The sequence below is a fragment of the Chiloscyllium plagiosum genome, unplaced genomic scaffold (assembly GCF_037043375.1).
Source record: "Chiloscyllium plagiosum isolate Xiang-an unplaced genomic scaffold, Cpla_swu_hap1 HiC_scaffold_1, whole genome shotgun sequence".
Taxonomy (NCBI): Eukaryota; Metazoa; Chordata; class Chondrichthyes; order Orectolobiformes; family Hemiscylliidae; genus Chiloscyllium; species Chiloscyllium plagiosum.
The window spans coordinates 54,366,074-54,393,221 of record NW_028270139.1 but is presented as its reverse complement, the minus strand read 5'-3'; the positions used below and the strand labels follow the sequence as shown (position 1 = coordinate 54,393,221).

Genomic DNA, 27,148 nt, shown 5'->3' with positions numbered 1-27,148 from the left:
TAATTTATAACAGTTATATTGTGAGCAATTACATTACAACTTTTCATTTCCCTTCTGCAATCCATTCATGACAGCAGGAGGGAAGGAGACTCTAACATTAACTGATGCTGCCATACCTGTGGATCTAAGACCAAAGTCACCTCTGTACCTGGGTATCGAACAACAGCTGCACAAGAATGGTGAGTAAAGAAAAATGAGGGAAAAGAAAGATTGGTATCTTTGATTTACCAGGTATATAGTTAATGCTTCCATCTGGCATTGTCTTTTTTTTATACAGATAAATATTAATCAGTTTATTTAAATAGAAAAATAATACACAAGGGATGTATCACAATACACATTAATCATATGTTTGTTTCACTATACACAGTAGCGAGAAGGTGTAATGTCTTGATGTGGGGTGGTGGCAACAGAGAGCAGTGACTCATTTTAGGAGAGGCCTGGTACATTTATGAGGAAAAAGGAAATAGAGGAATACAGGACCAGGTTTGAAGAGATTGTGGAGTTGTCATTGGACTAGTAATTCAGAGCCCAGGCTAATATTCTGCAAACATGAGTTCCATTCCCACGATGGCAGGTAGTGAAATTTGAATTAAATAAATATCTAGAATGAAATGTTAGCTAATTGTCATTAAAAAGAAGTCTGGTTCAATAATGTTCCCTGCGGAAGGGATTCTGCCATTGATCTATTGTAGCCACAAAACTTTTTAAGATTGGTCCGGTTCAGTTTGTGGTTAATGGTAACCACCCCTTTCCCTTCCCATATGTTGATAGTGGGAGATTCAGGGATGGTAGTTGAATGTCAGAAGGCAGTAGTTAGATTCTGTGGAATTGGAGATGGTCATTGCTTAGCATCTCTGTAGTGCAAATAGGACTTGCCAGTTATCAGCTCAAGCCTGAATGTTGTCCAGATCTTGCTCCATATGGACACGGACTGCTTTAGTATCTCAGGAATTGTGAATGGTGCTGAACATTGTGCAAACAGCAGCAAGCATCCCAACTTCTGACCCAACGCTGGAACAATAATTGTTGATAAAGGATAGTTAGATGTAGGACACTACGCTGAGATACTCTTGCAGGACTGTTGTGGTGAGGTGGTAGTGTCCCTACCTCTGAGCCAGGAGGCCTATATTCTTTCCACTTACTCCAAATGAGCATAATGACATCTCTGAATGGGTTAATAAGATTATATCTACCCAAAGGAACTCCTACAGAGATATCCTGGGACTAAGCTAATTGATCTCTAGTAACCTCAACTTTTGTGCTAAATATGAGTCCAATCAGCAGAGAGCTGATTCCCAGTGACTCCAATTTTGCGATAGCCCCATGATGCCAGTACTGTTAAATGCATTCTTGCTGTCAAATGCAGTCACTCTCATCTCATCTCAGAAATTCAGCTGTTTCGGCCATGTTGGAACCAAGGCTGTAATGAGGTTAAGAGCTGAGAGGCAAGAACCCAAACTGGGCGCCACTGTACAAGTTATTGCTGAGCAGTTCTTGCTTTATCACATTGTTGATGACCTCTTTCATCACTGCACTGACGACTAGGTTGGTAACAGGGATTGCCAAAACTCCCAAGGGGAGCTGCTAAAGCTGGAAAGGAGTGACTTGAAAAATGTGTCGAGATAAAAATCAATGCTGGGTATTTTTGCATTCCTGTTGGCAAATGCAATTGTAAGATTTCTGCTGCACAACTGAGTTACTAAACAATTGTTTTCAGAATGGGCTGTTTATCAAGTGAGCATTTTAGTGAAGAGCTGCAGCTGCTTATACAATGGAAATGTTCATTTTAATAAAGGATTAAGCACTTAAGTCAAATGTTTGTTTACATAAGGAACTAGTTGAATGACTAGCAATGTATTGATATTTTTGTATCAATGAGAACTTTTTCTCACCAGTGAAATCATCGATAGGCACCAACTGTTATTTTCTGTTAACCAGCCTCCTGATTTTAACTCATGATGGATACCAGGTAAGTTGGCATGGGGAGGGAAAGTGCTGGTAAGGTAAGAGTTGCCATGGGAGATGGATAAATATGCATAGCATGGCATGGCAGTCTGAGGGGACTTGGTCAATAGATGTACTCAGGGTGGCATAGGGGTACAGGCACCATGGGTAAAGTGGGATAGATTGGCAAGGAGAGTGTGAAGAGCCTGCAGTTAGTGCAGGGTATGGTGGCATAGGTGGGACATGAAGATTGAAGTAGTGAGAGCAGGAGGGATCTTTTATGTTTAATCACTATTTTTACTTCTAGCACGTATTCAGAATTACCCTGGCAGGCTTTTGCCTATTTGCCTTGGGAATTGATACCTTCCTGCACTATTCCTAAATCATCTAGCCTGATTCCTAGTCCATTTCCCCAAACCAAGAATGGGAAGTGAAGGCAACCAGTTTTGAAGGGTGGGTTTGTGGAACTGGGATTTCCCCACTGCTGCATAACCAACCTGGGAACAAAAGTCTGAAGATGAGGCTCTGTTGCTCAATCATGCCAAGCTCTCTGTGCATGTCCTACATTGTAAGTGTCACTACCATGGAGCTGGAGCACTGCATTAAACCCCACTGTCCAGTGCAACAACAGGTAGGTATTGCCACTGCTGCTGGTGTTGTTAGTGTTGCTGGGACTGGCCCTCTTGTTGTTCATCAGAGGTCCATGAAAGAGCTGTTTACACAGCACCCAAGCTGCTGAGAAGGATGAGAACTGGAAAGTGCAGATCAAAGATAAAAATTTACAAAGGAACAGAAATGACTGCTAAGGGATGAAAGTACACTCAGAGCCCTAGGTCCTTTGACCAATATTCTTTCATTTAAGCAAAGGAGCAGCTGTAATAGATCAATATTTAAACAGCTAACAGTTTGCCAATGTCACAGTCCAGTTCAGTGTCCGCTGTGCTCCCCCTTTGTTGACTCTGGTGAGCTTCATAGAGTTCCAAAAACCAAAGCTCTGGTCGTTAAAGCCACAATCGTGGTTAAATCTTTAAATAGTTTCAATTTTCATCTGATAATTGGTAACCTGCATGGATTATGGAAGTTCCCTTTAAACCTCAAATGGCAGCAGTTAAATCCATTTTTGTCATGCTTCTGATGTAGCAGCAATCATTTCCAAGTTTAATCCACTGCATATACCAATACCCATCTCCCCCATGCAAGCTAAGACCCACTATGCCAATATCGCTGATTAGTTTAGATAGATGATAAAGGAAAGCAGTTGAAGGTGTAAGGGAAGCATGTGAAAATGTGATTTGAATTACACTTTTTGCAAAGGCAATATGGCCTGACCTTCTTAAATAATTCCATCAGTGGCTTCATCTAAATCAATAATGGTGATTATGAATATCAGTGGTCCTACTACAGGGCAATGTGAGATTCCACTTGTGACCTGACTTCACACAAATCTATTCACATTGATGACAACTCTCTTCCTATTAACATTGACAGCCAACCACTTGGTTCAATTGCTTCCAATACCATTTCATATTTTACTTTAATATTTTTCTTTTTGGAAATATAAAGACTATACATTCTTTTCAGTCCTACTTCTGGAAAGTCAATCAGGTAGTGGAATATAACTTTCCTTTTCATTAAATAATAACTGTTGAACTTGCATAAGTTATAAATTTCACCCTTTATAATGTGTTCCATTGGATTAGAGTTTAAAAGGTGAGAGAGTATATTGCATGCTCCCCAGCCTTTTACAAAATTGGGTTGCATTGGTAAGTAACATTTAAAAAAAGGCTGCCCTGCAGTGCAAATGTGGGGGTCAAAACCAGCAGAAATTGGGATTTCTACCCCATAGCAATATAAACTCTCGTCTTTGACAAATGCTGTTGTTTCAACAGTGCCAGGCCTAGTATTGCCTGCTGCTGGGACTCCATGTATCCAGGATTTTTGCACAGGAAGGGATTAGTTACATCAAGAGGGGAGGGATTTTGGGAATGTGTGTTTTCGAAGTCAGGCAGGAAGGCAAAAGAAAGGACGTCAGAGGTACAGAGCAGGCCCTGAAATTATGACCTATGCCTTCCTTCCCACTTCTTCACCTCAGTTGGCACGTTAATTATCTGTCAATGATCATCTTTAATGTGCAGTTGGGTGGCTGATTTTGGTGCATGCCTGCCTGCTGTATTATGGGAAACTGATCTTGGATTTGTGACATGACCTTCTCTCAATAGATTTTACACATGCATTAGACAGCAGATTTGTAAACATAAAATTCCAGTTTATGTCTCCCAGCACCAGACACCAAACTGACAGGCTTGGAATTCCCATGATTCCTTCCCCATGAGCCTCTCCCTATTTACCACATTAGTCCCAGACCTAAAAAAGCTATTTAATAAACAAGTTAGTATTCACAAGGTACATTGCCATTGTCAATAGCACTGGGCTAATTTCTGTAGTATCATGCTATGCAGCATGTTCAGCCTTAAATGCTTTAATCCCAGTTTAGATTATTCTGCAGTTATTTCTATTGGATCAGTTTTAGCATCAACATTGTTACTGTAGTATTATTCGTCAATAGTGAAAACCATTACAAATTATCCATTCAGCACTTCAGTGATATCCTGATCCTCTTACATTAATGTGCTGTGCTTCAATCTCTCAAAGGGCCTGTGTGGTCTTTAATCATTTTCTAGCTCCAAACATAACCGAGGAAAGCTTTATCATTGCAGCAGAGCCGAACTACAATCCATTTTTTTCCGTATCATTTAATACCTCTCAGAATGGCTTTAGTTATCCTTCTTTGCCCATTTTCTCTTTATGGGTATTCATTTAATCCCAAATAAATTTTATTGTAAGTAGAGTTTAATGCAAACCTTTCAGTTTAGCCATTTAGGCTTCCATCTACTGCCTACACCCTTTTTAAAATCTATGTTTCTAATATTTTCCTTTCCATAAATAAATAAACTGCTAACCTTTTTTGTATCAAAGCTGTCTTTCTATCTTCCCAAAGCTGACCTCAGGTTTGAATTTGAATTGAATTTATTGTCACGTGCACAGTGAAAAGCTTTGTCTTGCGAGCAATACAGGCAGATCACAGAGTTAAGTAGCATAGATAGTAAATAAAAGATAAACAGCGACAAAAACAAAACACAGGTACAGGCGAGTGTTAAGAGTTTGAGAGTCCATTCAATATTCTAACAACAGTAGGGTAGAAACTGTAGCGAAACCAGCTGGTGCATGTGTTCAGGCTTCTGTACCTTCTCCCTGATGGTAGAGGTTGTAGAAAAACATTGCCAGGGTGGGATGGATCTTTAAGAATACTGGCAGCCTTTCCTTGACTTTTCTTTAGCAATTTACCCCAACATATCCAGTTGAGGAGTAATTGCTTTCTATATTAACACACATCCTGAATCTTATTAAAGATTGACTATCATTTTAGTCAAATTTCATGGAGGGTTTCTCTCTGAGTTCTAGTGGATGTTTTTTTTCAATCACTCATGGGACATAGGCATTGCTGCTGGCCAGTATTCATTGCCCATCCCTGGTTGCCCTTTGCTTATGGGTATCATTCCAAACTCTCCTCAGTGGTGGCCGGCCGTTCCCCCTCCACTTGCCTGTTTCTCTTGGCCCAGTAGAAATCCAAGTCAAGGAGGGTACACCTGCGTCTGACCAGGATACTTGTGGACTCTATAGATACAAACACCACCCCTCGCTCCGTTTACCCCCCCCCCCCCAGCTGCCCTCCCCCGGATCAGCCCAGCTGGGACTGCATTGAGATGTAGTGGGAAGGAAAGAAAGAAGACTTTTTGAGGATACATGGCTGGCATGGATCATGTCACTAAGTATCTTATCACATTTGTAAATATGACATTTTCCTTCATCAGCTGTACATGAGAATGTCTGTGTCCACACTTACAATGCTGAAGGTACAGAGGTTAGCCATCCTTAGCATTGCACAATGTTCCGTGTCCAAGGTATGAAGTGACCAGCTCCCAATGGGAAAATAGCAGGTGACTGTTACTTTAGAAACTAGGCTCCATCTTTCCAGATTGCAAATCATCACAGCCATGAGTGGGATTGGTCTATAATAATGTTACACGACATTTGAAGAGAGCTTGGAGCCAGGATTTGGACTGTACAATATTCGCTAACACTCACAAGCACAGACAGAACATAGAACATTACAGTGCAGTATAGGCCCTTCGGCCCTCAATATTGCACTGACCTGTGGAACCAATCTGAAGCCTATCTATCCTACACTATTCCATTTTCGTCAATATGTTTATCCAATGACCATTTAAATGCCCTTAAAGTTGGCGAGTATATTATGTTGCAGACAGGGTATTCCACACCACTACTACCCTCTGAGTAAAGAAACTACCTCTGATATCTGTCCTGTATCTATCACCCCTCAATTTAAAGTTATGCCCCCTCGTGCCAGCCATCACCATCCAAGGTGTGTTCTACCTTCACTGTATGAGTGTCTGTGTAATGGTATTCCCCTTTGGAGTGCCTCACATCGCTCAAATTTGAAGCCCACTCCCTCACAGAATGAAACTATTACCATTTCCATTCTCAATCATTTTCATCACCATTGCATGCTACAGCATGATGGAAGGAAACAGCAGTTGTTCTACAAGCAATGAGTTTCAGGCTAAGCCTCTTAAAATTCGTATAACCACAAATGCACTCATTCCCTTCTTGGTAGCCCTATCCATCAACCCCATAGGCTTTGAACTTCCCAAGTTCCAACCAATTCATCTATTTAAATCTTTATCTGCCCATTTTAATCCTTCCAGCCCTGGATATATGGAGTTGACATGCTAAACCTAGCAGTGCATCGTTCCCCCATTGAAGGCAGAGTATTGCTAACTGTTGATGATTCTTCCACCTGCATTACCCCATTCTCTTCAATGTTCTGTTGTCTCCCTTTCCATATAATATATTGTGTATATTATACTCTGAGGTCCCCACCTTCACAAGATTCATTGTCTCTGCATTCCAGCATGCGTTTCCAATTCCCACAATTAAGTTCCCACTTTCCCTCTTGCAGGACTGACACCTAATAACACCTCTTGACTTTTAATGGATCAACACCTCACCCAGGACTGACTGTGGCCCTCCCCTTCAAGGAACTTTCCTGGACAGTCTTGTATGCTGACTGAGCAGATCTCTAACTGATACCTTTACATTTCACCAGCAGTTTTTCTGTGACCTTTAACCCTGAAGGTTGACTTGACTGGGGACTACTCCCTTAGAACTTGAAGCATGGTGGTTTCCTTGAAGTGTATATTGTTTGCTTGCCACACACTGCTGCAGGTGTAACACTGACATAGCATGGTTCCATACAGCAAGATTTATCTTTGACTGATGACTGCTGACAACCATGATAACCTGCCTAACTGTGTATCTACGCAGAAAGACCAATCAAGATGAAATTACTGTGAGCCTTTTTGCGCTTGCTAAGGGGATAATGTGCAAAAAAACAGGGCAGGGATGTTGCGATCATCAAAACTGGTGCAAAGTAAGTGATCATTAAGAGAGCACAAATCCCTGAAATGCATCCAGGTCCTGACCACAAGCTGGGTGCCCATGGTGCATGTAAAGTGTCATGGCAGCAGCATTGTAATAAAAGAGGCTAGTCTGCGACAAAGTGCAGCACCACCATAATGATGCTGTGAGGCTGGTACCTGATGGATGCCAAGGTCTGCGCAGTCACTGCCCTTAGATCGTGCCTTGCTTTGTTCATGCCTAATGTCCACCTGTGGGGGTCTGGAGGATCAGGAAGCGAGTTGGCATCACCAGGTAACCATTCTGACTTTCATACTGAGAATTTTTGGCATCTAATTTCCATCTGGCAGGTGTAAGAATGTGGAACTGCATATTAACGAGGTAGTAATGAGACTAAGAAAGAGCAATAAACCATGCAAGTAGGCCTCTTGCCACTCACTATTGAGAACCCCATCTTGTCGTCCAACATCTGATTTGAAAATAGAGCTTTTGATCCGCAGTGAATCCTCACTAGACATCTCACCCAATTTTCCCAACTTTTGCACCATGCCCACATGGGTCAGATTCCACCCGTAGTTCCTCTCTCCTACCCATTTAATAGATGGATAATTGAGAACCCCTATGACAAGAGAAGTACACTTCTACTGCCTTCCTAATTTTCAAAACAAGCTCTCTGTATTTCTGATCATCTTTAGTCTTTACCTATTCCAGTACACATTTACATTCTTTGTAAACTTGAGGTGAGCAAAAATGCCATTGTCCATGTCTTTTCTTGCACCAAGTTCTATTTACCAACCTCCACAGTGCTTGCTGACCTATTTTGGTTCAATGAGTACCCAGTTTTAAGGGTCTCATTTTTGTTTTCATGGTCCTTTCCTTTGGCACCCCTTTCCTTCACCTCAGAGATACCTGCATTGATCTCATTCTGGTTTCCATAACATCCCTGAGTTTACTTGCTCCACCATTGGTGGCCATCCTTCAGTGCCCAGGCTCTAATTTCTAAAATTCCTTCCCAAGAAATGACTTCACCCAGAGAGTGATCAGCCTGTGGAATTTGCTACCACAAAAAGCAGTCAAGGCCAAATCATTGTATGATTTCAAGAAGGAGTTGGAAATAGCTCTTAGGGCTAAAGGGGCAGAGGATATGGGGGAAAAGTGGGAATAGGCTATTTAGTTGAATGATCAACCATGATCATAATGAATAGGGGAGCCGCTTGAAAGGCCAAATAGTCCTCTGCGGTTATTATTTTGTGTTTCAATGTTTAGACATATTGGCTCCTCTATCTCATTTAATCTTCTCGAAGATCCTTTTTAAAATTAATCTCTTTGATCAAGTGCCCTGATATAATGTCATATTTTCTTTTCTAAATTGTGTGTGAAATGTTTTGGGCTGTTTTTATTATTTTAAAGGTCCAATATAAATGTAGTTGTTAATTTATGTCCTAGTGCCTAAAGCAAGTGGGAACCTTAACTTTTGTTAGTGCTCTTACATACAACTGAACCCTTTTCCTTCCATCACCAAGTCACCTGTGTTTTGTTTTCACCTATTAACCATGACGAATAAATCCCATGTTCCCTGCTGGATTAATTTATGTGCAAAGTCTGATAAGGGTAAGGAAGACCATCAAAAGCTATGGAGAAAGGGAGGACACTAAATTAAAATGGAGCTTGTCATCAGTGGCAACTTCCATTTCTATTTTTGTGTCAGCTCCAGTGAAAGTTGGTTTGGGGTTTGTCTGAAATACTTACTCTTCCAGGCTCTTTGCCATCTTTCTTGCTGATCCATCACTCATTGCACAGGCTGATTTATTGCTCTTGTTTGGGTAGAGCAGGTCATTTGGCAATTTTCATTAACTCTTGGATGTAAATTACTTCAGCTACCTCTTGTTGACTAATATCGTCTCTATATCACAAGTGCATGCTCTTTTATAATTAGAGCTTAATTAATGACTTGTGAACTTTGTCCTATTGAATCAAAATCCTTTATACATTTTCAGCTGAACTTCTAGACTGGCTTTACTGTTGCCTCTGAGCTGCATTATCACCGGTGACTGTGTATGCCTGTAATTATAGAATTTACATAGAAACATTTTGAGGAATTTGCTGCACGCCTCATGTGATTTTGTCTAATTAAATTGCCTTGTTCCTTATAATTAGAACTAAATAAGTTTTAATATTGCCATCAGTGGCACTTTGTTTCCCAGTCCTAAAGGAACTGCATACTAAATTAGCTTTTTGTGCCTTCATCTCAATTAACTCAATTGTCTTGTGATTGCTGTTTCCAAAAACAGTCCCTAACTGATTCAGAGGAACACTTTTTTTTCTCCTGAAAAAACATATTTCTTTGGCAAATGGCCTGTAGCTATCCATGAAAACTTGATTCTTCTTTGTACACAGAATCTCTTGCCATTATTAAAGCCAATGATCTTGTGATTTTAGTGTCAAGTGACTACAAGAAAACAAATCTCCATTTTAAGGGTTCTGAGAGAGGATGTGGATATGGAAATGTTTCATTATTTGGTTCAGAAATGGATTAAATTGTTTTAAATTAAATACTGCACTGTATCAGGTACTTAATTAACCTATTTGTATACTTATAAAATGAGTTATTAAATAGGATCAGGACTATATGGTCAATTTACCTATTAAAGAAATCAGAGCTGTTTGAATGGGTAACCCATAGTGTTTGCATCTCTATTCCAGTGGTGATGTAGTAACTCCAATGTCTTTGAAATCTGAAACATTACATTTTCCAGCCAAGCATTGCCATATCTGGATAAGTTTAGGAAAATCAGTTTAGTTTATGGAATTGGAAGTGATCCTGAAATACCCTGAGTTTAAGAATCTAGGCTACAAGATTTTTCTCCATTGTGCCCTTGGTTTCAGTGCTATGGGAATATGTGGGGTGGTTAGAAGGTGGTAGTAAATCCACTTCTGACAACCAATACTCCAGCAACACACTGCACCAATGTTTCCCAGACTCTCTCTGATTGTGACTCTGATTTGAAACTTGAAAATTGTTTTCATCACAAAGTAAGAAGTGGATTAGAGCATTGATTAAATCAGTTATAGGCATCAGGATAAACAACAAGTAAAGTTATATAGGATTAAAAAGCAGAAATTGCTGGAGAAAGTCAGCATCTGTGGAGAGAGAAACAGAGTTAACATTTTGCGTGATACGGTGGCTCCGTGATTAGCACTGCTACCTCCTAGTGCCAGGGCCCAGGTTTGATTCCACCCTTGAGCGACTATGTGGAGTTTGCACCTTCTCCCCTTGTCTGTGTGGGTTTCCTCCAATTGCTTTGGTTTCCTCCCACAGTCAAATGATGTGCAGGTTAGGTGGATTGGCCATGTCACATTGGCCATAGTGTCCAGGGATGTGCTAACTAGGTAGATTAGCCATGGGAAGTTCAAGGTTATAGGGTTGGGTATGGGTGGGATACTCTTCAGAGGGTCTTGATGGGCTCAATGGCCTGCTTCCACACTGTCAGGATTCTGTGAATCTATGATTTTGAATCAAGTATGACATTTCTTCAAAACTGAAGTTGAGTCGTTAACTCTATTTCTCTTTCCATACATGCTGCCAGACCCATTGAGTTTCTCCAGCAATTTATCTGGATTTATTTCAGATTTCGAGCATTTGAAGTATTATAGTTTTATATTTATCTAGGACCTTTTAAAAGAATAAAACAGCCCAAGTTTTTCTTATTATAAAGCCATTATATCTCCTGCCAAAGAAGAAAACACAGTTTAGATCCTTGTTATGAATACAAAACAGACCAGCATTCCCATGTCTGGTAGTAAAACGTGGCCAATTCAAAGATTGAGCTGACTCCCTTCCAACCCACTTCACCTAGCTTTTAAATTACATGAGAACAATCCTCATGTTTAGGTAAATCACAAATTCAAAACTTTACAAAATTTCCCCTGACGTCTGGAGGCCAGCAAAAATAACTAAGCTGCAGCAGAGTTTAGTCATGCTGCAAGGAATTTTTAATTATTTATTACTCAATCTCCTGTGGTTTTGTATATGAGTAATTGAAATGAAGTTCAGACTTTGGCAAATATAAATAGGCATGTAGGGAATAGCTTCTTGACTAGGGTCATGAGACTGTTACATTAGAAATGGGAAGTAGGGTATTAATGGAGGGAGAAGGGAATAGATAGCAGGTATATGGAAAAGGGTTGGGAATGGGACCGGAGAAAGATTGGGAGGAAAAAGATTGTTTTGTTAACTTGTAGGATGTAGGTCTTGCTAACAACGTAATAATTATTGTCCGTCTCTTATTACTTTTGTGAAAGTAATGGTGAGCCATCTTGACTCACTGAATTCCATGTGGTGTAGATGCAGTGCTGTTCAGTTCGAGATCCATGGTGTTTAGCCAGTAACAGTGAAGGAGTAGTAATATTGTTCAAGTCAGGATGGGCTGCAGTTTTTAGAAGAACATGCAGATGGCAACATTGCCATGAATCTGCTGTCCTTGGGTTGTGGGTTTGGAAGATGGAGCCTTGGTGAGTGCCATCTTGTAAGTGGCACTGTGCATGAATGCCAGATTAAATGTTTGTTGGTAATCAAGTGATTTTCTTCGCCCTGGATGGTGTTGAGCTTCTTAGGTGTTGTTGGAGTTGCAGACATCCAGGCAAGTATCTCACTCCTATCTTATGCTTCATAGATGGCAGATAGGATCAGTGAAGTCAAGAGCGAACTATTGGTCACAAAATTCCCAGATTCTGACTTGCTCTTGTAGCCATAGTGTTTATATGGCAGGTCCAGTTCAGTTTCTTATCATTAGTAACTGCCAGATTGTTGATGGTGATGGACATTCAGCAATGGTATTGCCTTTGAATGCCAACAGGAAATGGTTGGATTCTCTCCTGTTGGAGATGTTCATTGACTTTCACTTGTGTGGCATGGAAATTACTTTACCATTTATCATCCCAAGCTTAAATGTTGTAGAAATCTTGCTGTATACGGGCAGAGACAATATCAGTGTCTGAGGAGTTGTGAATGGTGCTAAACATTGTGAAATCATTATCAAACATTCCCATTGCTGACTTTAAAATGGAGGGAAGGTCATTGATGAAACAGCTGAAGACAGTTGGGGCTCAAACACTATTCTGAGGGATCTTGTGGCACAATATTAGTGTCCCTACCTTTGAGCCAGGAGACCTAGGTTTGAGTCACCTGCTCCAGATGTATGTAATAGCACCTCTGAATAGATTCATTAGCGTATATATTTCATGAGGAACTCCAGAAACAATATCCAGAGGTTGTAATGATTGGTCTGACACAACCAAGACCATCTTCCTTATAGCTTTGTGAATCCAATCCGTGGCGAGGTTTCCCATTGACTTCAGGTTTGCTCAGGCTTCTTAATGGCAGACCCAATTAAATGTTACCACTGATGTCAAGTATAGTCACACTGACTTCACCATTTGAATTTAACTCTTTTGTTCATGCTTAGATAAAGGCTGTAATGAGGCTAGATACTGAGTGGACCTGAAATAACCCAACTGAGTACTGGTAAACAATGTATAACCAAGCAAGGGTCCAACTGAGTACTGGTAAACAATGTATAACCAAGCAAGGGTCCATTAACCACTTTGCTGATGATGAGTAGACTGAGTAATTAGCTGGATTGTGTTTGTTGAGTCAGGTCAGACATAATCAATTTTGTAAGATGTTGAGTAGGTGCAATTGTTGTCACAGCACAAAGTCAGCAATACAATAGTTGGAATGTTCTCAGGGCCTTTGCTCAATCCAGTGCTGACAGTCATATTGTTGATCCCTAATTGTTTGAATCGCAATGGCTGTTTTCTAGCCGCTTGTGAAACTGGAGAGCTCAGGAAGGGGTTAAAAAGGACAATTCAATTCTCACTTCTGGCTGAAGATGGTTGCAAATGCTTCAGTCTTGTCTCTTGCACAGATGCAGTGGTCTCTGCCATCATTGAGGACTGAGCTTTCTCCTCCAATTAGTTAGTTAATTGTCCACCACCCTTCATGACTGTGACAAGAATACTGAACTTTGATCCGGTTTGTTGGTTGTGGGATCAATTTTTAAACTCTTTCATGGGATATGGGCTTTGCTGGCAAGCTTAGTATTTGATAGGAGAAAGTGAAGACTGCAGATGTTGGAGATCAGAGTCAAGAATGTGTTGCTGGAAAAGCACAGCAGGTCAGGCAGCATTTGAGGATCAGGAGAATTGATGTTTCAGGTATAAGCCCTTCATCAGGAATGAGGCTTCTGGGTCAGGGCTGAGAGATAAATGGGAGGGGGTGGGGTTTGGGGGAAGGTAGCTCAGAAAGCTGAAGGTGAGGGAGAAGGTAATAGGTCGGGGGGAGGGGGGGGGAAGTGATGGACAGGTCCAGATGACAGTGCCAAGTTGGAGGCTTGGGACTGGGCTAATGTGGGGGGAAGGGAAATGAGGAAGCTCCAGATGCTCTCTGAAATGAGCTGCGAGAAGGGGTCCTGTCTTCCTGAGGTAGAGGAGACCATACTGGGTGCAACAGATGCAGTAGTGACATTGGTAGAGGTACAAGTAAATTTCTGGCAGATGTGGAAGGATCCCTTGGGGGCTTGGGCGGAAGTGAGGGGAGTGGTGTGAGCACAGGTTTTGCACTTTCTGCAGTGGCAGGGGAAGGTGCCAGGTGGGGGGTGTGGACCTGACAAGGAGGTCGCGGAGGGAATGGTCTCTCCGGAACGCTGATGGGGTGGGGCGGGAAATATATCCTTTGACGGTCGGTCTGTTTGGAAGTGGCAGCAGTGGCTGAGGATGATGCGATGGATGCGGAGGTTGGTGTGTGGAAGGTTAGGACCGGGGGTTCTGTCCTTGTTGCGTTGGGAGGAGTGGGGTTCAAGGGCAGAGGAGCGGGAAATGGCGGAGACACGCTGGAGGGCGTCATCAACCACATGGGAAGAGAAATTACGATCTTGGAAGAAAGAGACCATCTGGGACTTTGAGTTGAAATTGGTCATCTTGGCAACAGATGCAGCGGAGACGGAAAAATTGAGAATAAGGAATGGCATTTCTACACGAGGTAGGGTGGGAGGAGGTGTAGTCCAGGTAGCTGTGTGAGTTGGTGGACTTGTAATATCTGTCTGTGGGTAGTCGGTTGCTGGAGACTGCGATGGAGAGGTCCAGGAAGGGGAGGGACACCCGCACCCTAGCCACCCAGACAACACCACATCTCATCCTACCACCTTTAAAAATGTCATCCCTTATTCCCAATTCCTCTGCCTCTACCACATCAGTTCCCAAAATGACCAATTCTACCTCCAAGTCCCAGATGGCCTCCTTCTTCCACAGTCGCAACTTCCCTTCCCATGTGGTTGACGATGCCTTCCAGCACATCTCCTCCACTTCATGCATCACTGCCCTTGAACCCCACTCCAGCCGTCACCTTCCACCCCACCAATCTCCGCATATATCGCACCATTCTCCACCACTTCCGCCACCTCCAAACAGACCCCATCAGCAAAGGTATATTTCCCTCCCCACTCCTATCAGAATTCCGTAAATACCATTCCCTCCATGACTCCCTCGTCAGGTCCATGCTCTCCACCAGCCTGCACCTCACTCCTGGCATCTTTCCCTGCCACCGCAGGAACAGCAAAACCTGAACCCACACCACTTCCCTCACCTTCGTCAAAGGTCCCAAGGGATCATTCCACATCCATCAGAAATTTACCTGTACCTCTACCAATGTCATCTACTGCATCCATTGCACCCGGTGTGGTCTCCTCTATATTGGGGAGACAGAACGCCTTCTTGTGGATCGTTTCAGAGAGCATCCCTGGGACACCTGCAGCCACCAAACCAGCCACCCCACGGCTGAACACTTCAACTCCCCCTCCCACTTCATCAAGGACATGCAGGTCCTGGGCCTCTTCCACCGCCAAACCATTACCACCCGATACCTGGAGGAAGAACGCCTCATATTCTGCCTTAGGACCCTGCGACCACACGGGATAAATGAGGATTTCAACATCTTTCTCATCTTCCCTCCCCCCACATTATCCCTGTTACAAGCCTCCAACTCTGCACCACTCTCTTGACCTGTCCATCACTCCCCCGTCTGACCTATCACTTTCTCCCTCACCTTCATCCACCTATCACTTTCTCAGCTACCTTTCCCTCCCACCCCACCCTCCCATTTATCTGTCAGCCCCGACCCACAGGCCTCATTCCTGATGAAGGGCTTATGCTCCTCAGATGCTGCCTGACCTGCTGTGCTTTTCCAGCACCATAGTCTCAGCTTAGTATTTGATGCCCATCCCTGCTTAACCTCCATGGTTTGTTAAACATTTTCAGGAGCTGGTCATTGTCATTGTAGCTAGTGAAGCAGGAAACCTTGCCTTCTGAAAAATCCTGCCCTGCATTTTCAATATCTGCAGTGTTTTGTTTTCACAAAGCATCTGTGCATAATTGTGCTCCGTTATATATGGTATAAACTCTAAATATGAAGAATTGTCAGCATTTTAATATTTTTAGCAATTGATGCTTTCTAGTGGTTCCATGAACAGTAACATAACTGGTAGATAGGATAGTGAAGAAAGTGTCTGGTATGCTTTCCTTTATTGGTCAGAGCATTGAGTACAAGAGTTGGGAGGTCATGTTGCAGCTTTACAGGACATTGGTTTGGCCCCTTTTGGAATATTGCATGCAATTCTGGTGTCCTTCCTATCAGAAGGATGTTGTGAAACTTGAATTGAATTGAATTTGTGTACCAAGGCACAGTGAAAAGTTTTGTCTTGCGAACAATACAGGCAGATCACATAGTTAAATAACATAGATACTTAAATAATAAGTAAACAGCAGCAAAAACAAAAATACAGGTAAAGGCAAATGTTAAGAGTTTGTGAGTCCATTCAGTATTCTCACAACAGTAGGGTAGAAACTGTTATGAAACCGGCTGGTGCATGTGTTCAGGCTTCTGTACCTTCTCCCCGATGGTAAAGGTTGTAGAAAAACATTGCCAGGGTGGGATGGATCTTTGAGAATGCTGGTGTCCTTTCCGTTGCAGCGAGCCTGGTAGGTGGGTTCAGAAAGGGTTCAGAAAACATTTACAAGGATGTTGCCTAGGTTGTAGGGTTTGAGCTATAGATAGAAGCTGAATAGGCTGGGGCTGTTCTCCCTGGAGCGTGGGAGAGAGAGGGGTGACCTTATAGAGGTTTATAAAATCATGACAGACATGGATAGGATAAATAGACAAGGTCTTTTCCCTGGTTGGGGGAGTACAGAACTAAAGGGCATAGGTTCAGGGTGAGAGGGGAAAGAAATAAAAGGGACCTAAGGGGCAACCTTTTCACTCAGGGTGGTACGTATACGAAATGAGCTGCCAGAGGACGTGTTGGAGGCTGGTACAATTAGAGTATTTAAAAGGCATCTGGATGGGTATATGAATAGGAAGGGTTTAGAGGAATATGGGCTAATGCTGGCAAATGGGACTAGATTAGGTTAGGATACATGGATGAGATGGGCCAAAGGGTCTGTTCCCATGCTGTACATCTCTATGATTCTATCAATATATGTGATCACTATTCTATATGTCAATAATTTTTATATATTGCAAAGCACATTGAATGGCATTTTAGCATTAATGACAGATACTTAAAGTTGTTCTAATCCAGCTATTTCCTTGTGTGCATAAAACTCACTTATGATGGTTTACAATATATATAGATGGGCTGGTCAATTGAGCAGAATAGTGGCATATGAAGTTTAATCCTGAAAGTGTGAGGTGATGCAATATGGTAGCACTAACAGGACAAAGGAGTACACATTGAATAGCACACCTTGGGAATTACTGAGAATCAGAGACAGAAGTATCTTCTCTGTACTTTGAAGACAACAATGCAGGTGGGTAAGGTTGTTAAGAAGGTGTTATGGCACTGGGTAAACCCCCCTGCTTAATTTAAACTTGCAACACAGAAAAGATTTATCCCGTGCAGTAATCTGTGAAAATTCGAGAGGCCAAGGATTATTTAAAGTAAAACTTAACAACTTTATTTCTTAAAATATGACAGAGAATAATTAACTCACAATTATTTACAACTCCTTCCTCTAATCTATCTTTTAATTTTCCTTTCTATAATACTAGTCCGATAAAATCCACGAGTAAGATTACCAAAAATTCCAATTTCAAAACCAGACAGCTGTCAAATCTTCTCTGTATCTTCCTCTGTAGATTTTCTTCTTCTAAGGGATTTCTGTTTCATAGGTCATTGATAGATAAAGGGTACCTTTTTAAGAGAGCTGTGTTTCGGGATGTCTGAACATACTGGTGGCTTGACCATTCTCCCTCTCAACTGTTCACGTTTTCCCGGTCTCATACCCCTAAAGCATTGGATTGTATCATTAGCTTTTAATATTGTCAATATACTAAATTCAAACTTGATTGGAGTTTGATATTTTTGGGGTATAATTTAAACTGACCAAATTTGAATTTGTTTTTGCATCCAGGCAACCAGCTACTCTAGCTGCTGGACTAAATGTTCAAATGTAACTTCTCCAGCACTCTGTGCCTCTCTAAGTCCTTCACTCTCTTAAAGGTACAATACACTTCTACACCTTCATAACAAAGGCATGTAGGATACTTGGCTATATTAGTTGAGGCATTGAATACAAGAGCAGAGAGGTTATAAAGGAGCTGCATAACATGTTTGTTACACCACAGCTGGAGTACCATGTACATTTCTGCTCACCACACTTCAGGAGAGGGTGATTGCACTGGGGAGGGTGCTGAGGAGATTTGCCAGGATGATACATAACTGGAGCATTTCAGCAATGAGGAGAAACTAGATAAACTGAGTTTGTTTTCCTTTGAGCAAAGAAGGCAGGTGGGGGGACTTGAGGTGTATGAAATTATGAGGCATGGGTAGGCTTGATAGCAAGGAACATTTCCCATTAGCGGAGGGGCGTCATTTAACAGAGGACATAGATATAAGGAAAAGGACAAGAGGTTTTAGAGGGGATTTAAGGACATTTATTTTCATACAAAGGATGGTGGGATCTGGAATTTACTAAAAAATGTATTTAGATGCATTTGAGATGTATTTAGAAGTGCACTTGAAAAGACATAGTGTACAAGGCTACGAGCCAAGTGCTTGAAAATGAGATTAGATTGGTTGGATGCTTGATGATTAGAATGGACATAGGATGAGCTGAAGAGTCTCTTTCTATCCTGTAATGCTGTATGACTGTGTATTTGTTTTTTTAAAATTTGATTGATTCACAGGTCAATTAAAAGAAGGTCAAGGAACTCCAGCTCAGCCTTCGGCATCAGAATATCATGATACAGAGAAAAATTACAAAAAATCTGAAGAAACGCAGGTCGAACAAAAGGAAAGTTGTGGAAGTCCAGTATTTTTATCTTTGGAAATGGACTCTCAGATAAAGGATATTAATCCACCGATGTTGCAGTCCACTTCAGAAGATGAAATAGCAAAAATGACTGAGAAGCTGGTTACCGCTGATTTAAATGATGGTTGTAACGAAACAAGTGCTTCAAAAGAGCAATGCACAGTGACATCTCAGAATGATGCTGCTGTTTCATCATTATTTGAATCCCCTTTGGATAGTCCAGACACAGAAAACCAATCTGATTCTGAGAGTGACTATAGGATTCAAATTAATGAATCATCTGATACTGTGGAAAGAAATATAGATTGCACGTCGTCGAAAACAATTTCCGAAATAAATTCGGATTCTCAGCTGTACAACATGTTGACCACAGATCTGTCAATAATTGACGGTTCTACAGAATGTACAGATGGAAATCATGATGGAAATTTAGCATAATTTGATTGCAAATTTTATATTTTAGTTTTATCCAATAATTTTTAAATTAAGGTCAATCATCTTTAAACAATGGTAAAGCTCTTCAACCTAACCTGAGTACATGTACAAACTACAATTTTCCTTAAAAATGAATATCAGCACTTCATAGGATGTGATATGAATGTTTATGCATCTGGAATTGTGAACTGAGTTCTAGCGGAAACAGCCTTTTCCCATATCTGAAAATGTAAAGTAGATTAAATGATTAATTATTACCTATGAAAAATATGTGTTTTCACCAAAACCTTTTAGTATTCCTACAAAATATTTTAAAATATAAATTTATCACACTTTTTTTTGTTTCTCCATGATAGCAGCGAGGCATGTTTTCCTTGTTTTGTTTGTCTTTAGGAACCATTTGAAAAATTCTTCAGTGGAATGTAGTATTCACACAATGAGGTTTCAAAATGTTTCTGTCCAAAACAAAATACTTATTTTGGGTAACATTCTGCACCAGAATGTCTCAAGTAACATTGACCCACAACAATTGCTGGAAATAGGAAGGAAAATAATTTAGGATTAATCCTTCCTCAAATATGTGTACATAAAAAATTAATCTCCGTATTAATGTGTCCTGACTGTGCTGTTGTGCACTTTCTGCATTTCCTCTTTCTGATTTCCAACAATTCAAATTCATTTCTAAATTCATTTTAGAACTTGCAAACTTTTTGCTATAAATTGCTGTGTTACAACTGGAATTCCTTCAGATCAAAGTGTGATATAGGAGCAAGAAAAGGATTGTCAGTGATTTTGTTAAATCAGATATTTATATGTTCTTGAAAGAAAACTACTTGCACAAGTTTTCTATTTACCAGCTGTGATATGTTGCCATTATTATTGCATATCAGTAGGCAGCATCCCAAGCTCCAATGCAAACATAAAATTGTTTGTTTTAATCACGAGTTGCTAACATGCAAATTATATATGTATTCTAATTTTTAAAAAAGTTGGAAATAGAAGAAAATGACAGTCAATATTGTAACTTTTCCATACATCTTTAATGACTCAAGGTTTATTACATCTGGAGGACATATTTAATGCAGTAATATAAATAATGTATTTGTTTTCATAATGATTTTTATTAATTAGCTTAGTTGGGTGCTGAATGTTGCAGCTTGTGTATGTTATGCTGGAAGCAAGAACATATTAATGGAATGTACTAATTACTTGTGGACGAGGGATTGGGGGGCAGTAGACCTTTACTGATGGTTTCAGAATAGAAAATCCACCAAGAGAAGTCTCAGGTATTGTATTACAACTGTCTTTGTTATGTAGTGTCCTGTTATAAAGACCTACCAAAAATTATTAAGATTCTGAATTTGTGAAATTTGATAATTACAAGAGAAATGGTGACAAATGTCAAGATTTTGCATTATTTTAATGACTGTCAGACCAGACATTATCTCATTGAATGGCATTGCTCTCATGATAGGCTGATTGCTCTACTTCCATATCAACATCATATGACCTATAGTCAGGTTAGAGCTTAAGATTCACATTAGAAAGATTGATTGACAGTATAATCACGTTATTTTGGCTCACCTTACAGTTAAATCAAGAGCAGCAGAACACAAAATCGCAGAGTGGAGGAAAATAATACAACCTTTTGTTGAATCTAAGAAGGGAAAAATTGTCCTTTTACTTGTTCATGTGCTATTTATAACTTTGATGGAAAATATTCGCAGTATTTAATGTTTTCTTCAGTTTTCAAAGTTATCGATAGCTGTCACACTGAGAAGACTAAGCTATTATTTAACTTGGCACTTTAGTGATTGACATTTTATTGTTGGTTGCATGTAATTATCAAAATCCATGTCAAAAAGGGCTTTTTTTAATGAAATCACAGGGAATCGAGCTGGTAATTTTCTAATTTTCTAAATTTGATGATCTCCAAACAAGAACAGCTCTGTGGGGAAATATATTTTAAAGAGAAATTATTGACAACTTGAAGTTCTTGAGTACATTCAGGTCCACCGATTTGACCACAAACAGCTTGCCATGTATTGTCAACCATCACAACTTCTTACTGTTGTTGAGCTTTTGAAATGTGTAATTTTTTAATTGAAATTGACACATTAGCAGAAGCAGATTTTTTTAAAGAAATGTTCATTATGGTATTGCTTGTGTCATCATCTTTAACAATAAATAATCCAGTCTATTTGAGAGTTTATTGGCAGATATTATCAATGCTATTAACTTTTCTGTATCATATTTTTTAGGTTTAGCTGCTTTCAGGATGGATATTTGTATGTGAATTTATTATATTAGGACTTGGTATGGTCCCTTGCAGGGACCAGATTGGAATTAAGTATTTTGGGGCCTAGGCCTAAAATACTTTTTTATCTTGCTACTCCTTTATGTATTTTATTTGAAATTATTGGAAAACATCTGTGAAGAGAAATCAGAGTTAATGTTTCAGGTCTGCTGACCTTTCTGAGGAAGAGTCACTGGACCTGAAATATTAACTCTGATTTCTCTTCACAAATGCTACCAGACCTGCTGAACCTATCCAGAAATTTCTGTTTGTTCTAATGTACAGCATCCACCGTTTTTTTGTTTTTTATTTATTTTTGTTTGAGTGGTGTTCTGATTGTTTTGTCAGAATGGTCTGGCTGGAATTAGGTGATAACCACACTGGTACCTGGATGGAATTGAATCATTGTTTTGTACTGTGATAGTTTTATTTCTTTAAATCGAAGGGTTGTACTATTCCAAACATGTTTCCTTCACCAGCAAGCACAATTTCAGGTCAGAGGAAATACAGTTTTAAACCACTATGATGTTAATATTATTAATTAAGTTTCAAAATGAAATTTGTGAAAATGAATGATTCGGATAATTTCAGTCACATCACACTGCAAATTTTTGTTATAAATTCTGTGTTATGATCGAGCCCTCCACAATCACCTGATGAAGGAGCGTCGCTCCGAAAGCTAGTGTGCTTCCAATTAAACCTGTTGGACTATAACCTGGTGTTGTGTGATTTTTAACTGTGAAAATGAAGAGGAGGACACACTTTGTAGAAGCCTTAAATAAATACTTTCAACTTGTTTAGTCTCTAGGATTTATGTTAAATGCACAGAGATTAGAGAGTTGATTCTATGAATATTATGTTCTATTGCTGCACTAATTGTATGTTCTGTTACCATGTCAACAGCATGTGGTGCTATGGGTTGAGTCATTCCTTGCTACCAAAATTTCTTTCTGTATGCTGAGCCTACACCTGTTAAATTGTCAGTAGAAGATAACAGATCACTGGAGCCTAAACAGAAGGGGCACTTGTCTTACATAATATGGTACTTTATTTCATGATAGTAATAGTTACAGTTTATATTAATTTACCAGGCATAATGACTACGGACTCACGGGAGCTGTCCAAAATATTTCTGCTCCATTTGGGTTCTTGTACAAAATGCAAAGACTATGTGACATAATCAGAATGGTGTAATTCAATGTACAACCATTATCATCTACTGCAGCAATATCTCCCTATACCATTGCATGTGTCCTGTACCACTGTGTTGGATTTTCTATTACTACCTTATATTACTACAACGTGGTTTTCAATGACCTGCACCTGTACTTCACTTTTATTTGTTTGCCCCTCCAAGCAGGATTTTGTTTCTGATTCAGATGACCGCCTATTAGGAAATATGACTCCTAGCCACGAGTGGCCATTCTCCTTCTCTATATATTTCAACTGGTGCCGGTTAATTCATTTTAAGTGTTTATTGCCAATATTAACTAATACCAATTACATATCTATTGGGTTTGTTTATTTGTTTATTTATTTTCCAACCTGTTTCTCTCATTGTCACCAGTGGTCTACATTTATCTGTCAACTGACATCATGAAAAAAACATATTACCTGTTCATTTATCTCATTAACATTTGTGGGATTTTGTGTGCAACTTAGCTTTTGCATTACAACAATTAATATACTTTTTATAAAGTTTTTCATTAGCTGTAAAGTGCTTTGGGATGAGCTGGGAAAGGTGCTAGATAATTGCTAGTTATTTGCTCATTTTGTTCTGTCTTTTTTCTTTTCTTCCTGATCCATTCGGTTTCACAGTTCCTAATTGGCAACAATCGATTTTAGATGGAATGCTATATTAATATTAGCAGCAAAACATGCATTTCTAGAGAATGTAAAGCTTCATGAAAACCCACAAAGTAACAATAAAAACAGGAATTAGTGTAGAAAATCAACAGGCCTGGCAGCATCTATAGATACAGAAACAGAACCCCATATGTTTATTGTTTGGAACTGAAGGAGGCTGAAAATGATGGTATTTATGTGTTGACAAAAGGTGAGGAGGAGCAAGTAGAACAGATGGTGAAAGTGCCCAGAGCGAAAGATAAAATTAGTGATAATAGTAATGGAAGAATTATATAGATGCACAGTAGTGTTAATTATATGTGTGATTAGTAGATTAGCTCTGCTCAGAGCAACCATAAAGTGGTGGATTAAAGGAGTGTAGTCAAAATGGAGGACAGTGTTCGCAGTTGATATTGTTGAACTTAATGTTAAGTCCTGGGTGCTGTAAAGTACCAAAGCAAATATTGAGTGCTTGCGTTGAGCTTCACTGGGCCACTGTGGCAAGCCTAAGATGGAAATGTTAAAGTATTACCAAGCTGATGTATTAAAATGGCAAGCAGCTGGAAAGTCAGGGTGTCATTCTTACAGACAGAATGGAGGTGTACCACAAAAAAAGTCAACCAGTCTGTGTTGATCTCATCAATATACAATAGAAGAGACCAGATGTTCTGTCCTAGGCATGTTGCAGTGCTCTAGAAAAGCCAAAATGAGTCACTGGACTTGTATATTTACTGTTTCTCTCTCCACAGATGCTGCTAAACCTGCTGAGTTTTTCAGCAATTTGTTTTTATTTCAGTTTTCCATCATGCACAGCACTTTGCTTTTATTAGAAAGGAAATAATAATTGTTTTAAGTTCAACAGGATAAGTAGTAAAAATAAAATACCTGTTGAAAAGTGATCTATGAAAATACACAATTTGTTATGTCATTACATGCTAATAGAAACCTTATTTTCTATAAATCATTACTGATTGTTATCCTCATGTACTGTAATGGAAATAGATCAATGTCTCAAATCTGAACAGTGCACTTGCAACGTTGTAGACACCAATCTCAGGAATAATTAAATATTTCTCGTTTGAATTGCATTTCTTTGAGGTTGGAAGTTTGCAACTAAAATAAATAGAATGTGGTTATCCTTAAAGTACAGTTGTTCAGAATGTATTAGCTGTGATGTGTTCATTAGGTTTGAAGGTCAGTAAATATTCTTTTACTTAGAAAACTGGAGCAATGACTCATTTCTAAAACAGTGGGCAATTTTTATAGTACGTATTAGTTGTCTTTTCAGCTTCTATTGAAAGCTTGGATTTTCTTTACGGCTTTCATCTTAAATGAGAACATAAACCATGGATTTGTTTTACATTTGATTTGCGGGGTTACACAAGAGAGAAATATCGCAATGTTACACGAAATGTGGTCTGTGTATATGCAGAAAACTTTCTTTGTCTATTTAAACTAATCAAATTTTCATTGTAAATTGTAATGGTTTTACTTGAGAAAGGTTGACAAATGACTTTGGTGTATTCATTGAAATGAACTTTTGTCTTGATTAAAGCTATAGTATTGTTTTCAATGGGCTGAATTTGGCTGATTTTTGAAAGTAATAAAACATACAGCAACACTCAAAATATATGGAGAACAGCAAAAGAATCCCCAAATCAGGGAAAATCAACCTGATCATATCTAAAAACAGAATGGCAGGAGCTGCTCCTCTCCTGTGCTTCCTGCTATAAATCAGTAACAGACAAGGGAAAGAAGCATGCTGAGATTGGAATAGTAAGTGGGAATCACTAGGGCGACATAGAGCCAAGGCAGGATTTTTTAAAAAATTAATTCACAGGGTATAGGCATCACTGGCTGGGGCAACATTTAGCTGACCTTGAGAAGGTGGTGGTGAGCAGCCTTCTTGCTGCAGTCCATGTTGTAGGTAGATCGACAATGATGTTATGGAGTATATTCCAGAGTTTTAACCCAGCGACACTGAAGGAATTACGACATATTGCCAAATCTGGATGGTGTCTTGTAGATGGCACACATTGCATCACATGAGCATCAGTACTGGAGGAACCAAATGCTTGTGGATGTGATGCCAATCAAATGGACTGCTTGGTCCTCGAAGTTGTCAAGCTCTTCGAGTGTTATTCAGAGCAGCACCCATCCAGGCAAGTGGGAGTATTCCATCACACTCCTCACTTGTACCTTGTAGATGGTGTATAGGCTTTGGGAGGTCAGGAGGTGAGTTACTCGCTGTAGATTCCTAGCCTCTGACCTGTTCTCTTAGCCATTTTGTTTATCAGGGAAGACCAGTTCAGTTTTTCATCCAGGCTATTGATAGTGGGGGAATTCAGTGTAGCAATTTCAAAGGGCAATGGTTAGATTCTCTCTTATGGGAGGTGATACGTGTCTGGCACTTGGTGCAAATGTTACTTGCCACTTTTCAGCCCAAACCTGGATATTGTTCGGGTCTTACAGGATTTGAATGGGTAATGTTTCAGTGTCTAAGGAGTTACGAATGGTGCTGAACGTTGTGTGATCACCAGCAAACATCCTCACTTCTGACTTTACGATGGAGGGAAGTTCATTGATGAAGCAGCTAAAGATGGTTGGGCCTAGGACACTATCTTGAGGAACTCCTGCAGAGATGTTCTGGAACAGAGAGGACTAACCTTCAATAACCAAAACCAACAGAGAGATTGTAAGCCACATTTCGCTGATGCCTTGGTCGGGAGCCTTTTACCAGAATGAGAATTTCTGTCTGGGTAGCTGAGGTGGCAGAGAGGTGAAAGCTCTGTGGTGCAAAAAGTAGGCTTTAAGATATGTTGGTGGAATAAGGGGGTTGCAAGAGTGTTGTGGGGAGAAAGGTTGTAAAATATATTTGGGGTAAATGGGTCTGAAACACATGGGAGAGACAGGTGGCTATGGGGAAAAGGTGGTGTAACAGGGATGTAGGGGGAGAAGGATGTTACAGGCTGATTGAGAAGAAAGAAGGTGTCTCCAAGAGGGTAGTTGGAGGAAAAGGAAGCTGTAAGGGGAAAATGGAGGCTGAAATAGACAGAGAACCATTTTAAATCTGCCAACGTAAGAATATCAACCGAGAAAGCTTTAAGTGACTGAGGTCAGGAATTACTTGTAAATTAATGTGGAGCCTGTAGTTTAAGGCTGTATAAGTTGGGCAGCTTTTATATTTTAAAAAAAATGTTGGGATCTTTGTAATAATCACTGTCTTAATTATTAAATTGAAATCTGAGATTGAGTTTTAAGGTGCAGTAAAATGGTAGGAATCATCTAGTTAAATATTCCAGTTTGTGGAAGGTGTATGAAGAGTGGTGACATTTTGTATGTAAAAGTCTATGACATTTATTTTTGGAAAAAAATTGTCATTAGCTTACACCTGTTACCTTGGAACAATTTAAATAACTTGGTAGGTAGAAATTAAACTTTCCTTGTGCGTTGTGGCATGTTTAATGGAGAATTGATTATTATTGAAGCTATTCACTGATTATTAATCTCTTTCTGTGTGAGCTCAAATAACCCATATGTCAATATAAATAATGAAAGTGCATTACTACATGACAACGATACCGAACAAATGAATTGCAGAATGGAAAATTAGCCTGCAAAAACAAAAAGTAGCAATTGAAAATCAAAATGCAGTTCTCAAAAAGAAACAAGATCTCAAGCGGAGCCTTCAAAAAAAGTTAGTTTGATCCCTGATGTACAATAACTAATCACCCTCACTAGAAATGCAGCAAGTGAATACTG

The 27,148-nt window shown here is 39.8% G+C and overlaps 1 protein-coding gene across 5 annotated transcripts in view; it reads left to right on the top strand.

Moving 5' to 3' along the window:
• The window catches only part of LOC122551618 (coiled-coil domain-containing protein 149), a 149,814-nt gene extending 124,861 nt beyond the window's left edge, over nucleotides 1-24,953 (top strand). For 3 of the 5 annotated variants that reach the window (XM_043693837.2, XM_043693817.2, XM_043693857.2), the window contains 2 exons: nucleotides 75-179; nucleotides 18,686-24,953. In XM_043693837.2, the coding sequence (XP_043549772.1) occupies nucleotides 75-179; nucleotides 18,686-19,248 (668 nt within the window). In that variant the 3' untranslated portion in view covers nucleotides 19,249-24,953. The remainder of the gene's footprint in view (nucleotides 1-74; nucleotides 180-18,685) is intronic. The other 2 variants (XM_043693847.2, XM_043693826.2) reach the window with 1 other exon arrangement.
• Nucleotides 24,954-27,148: the final 2,195 nt, after the last annotated feature.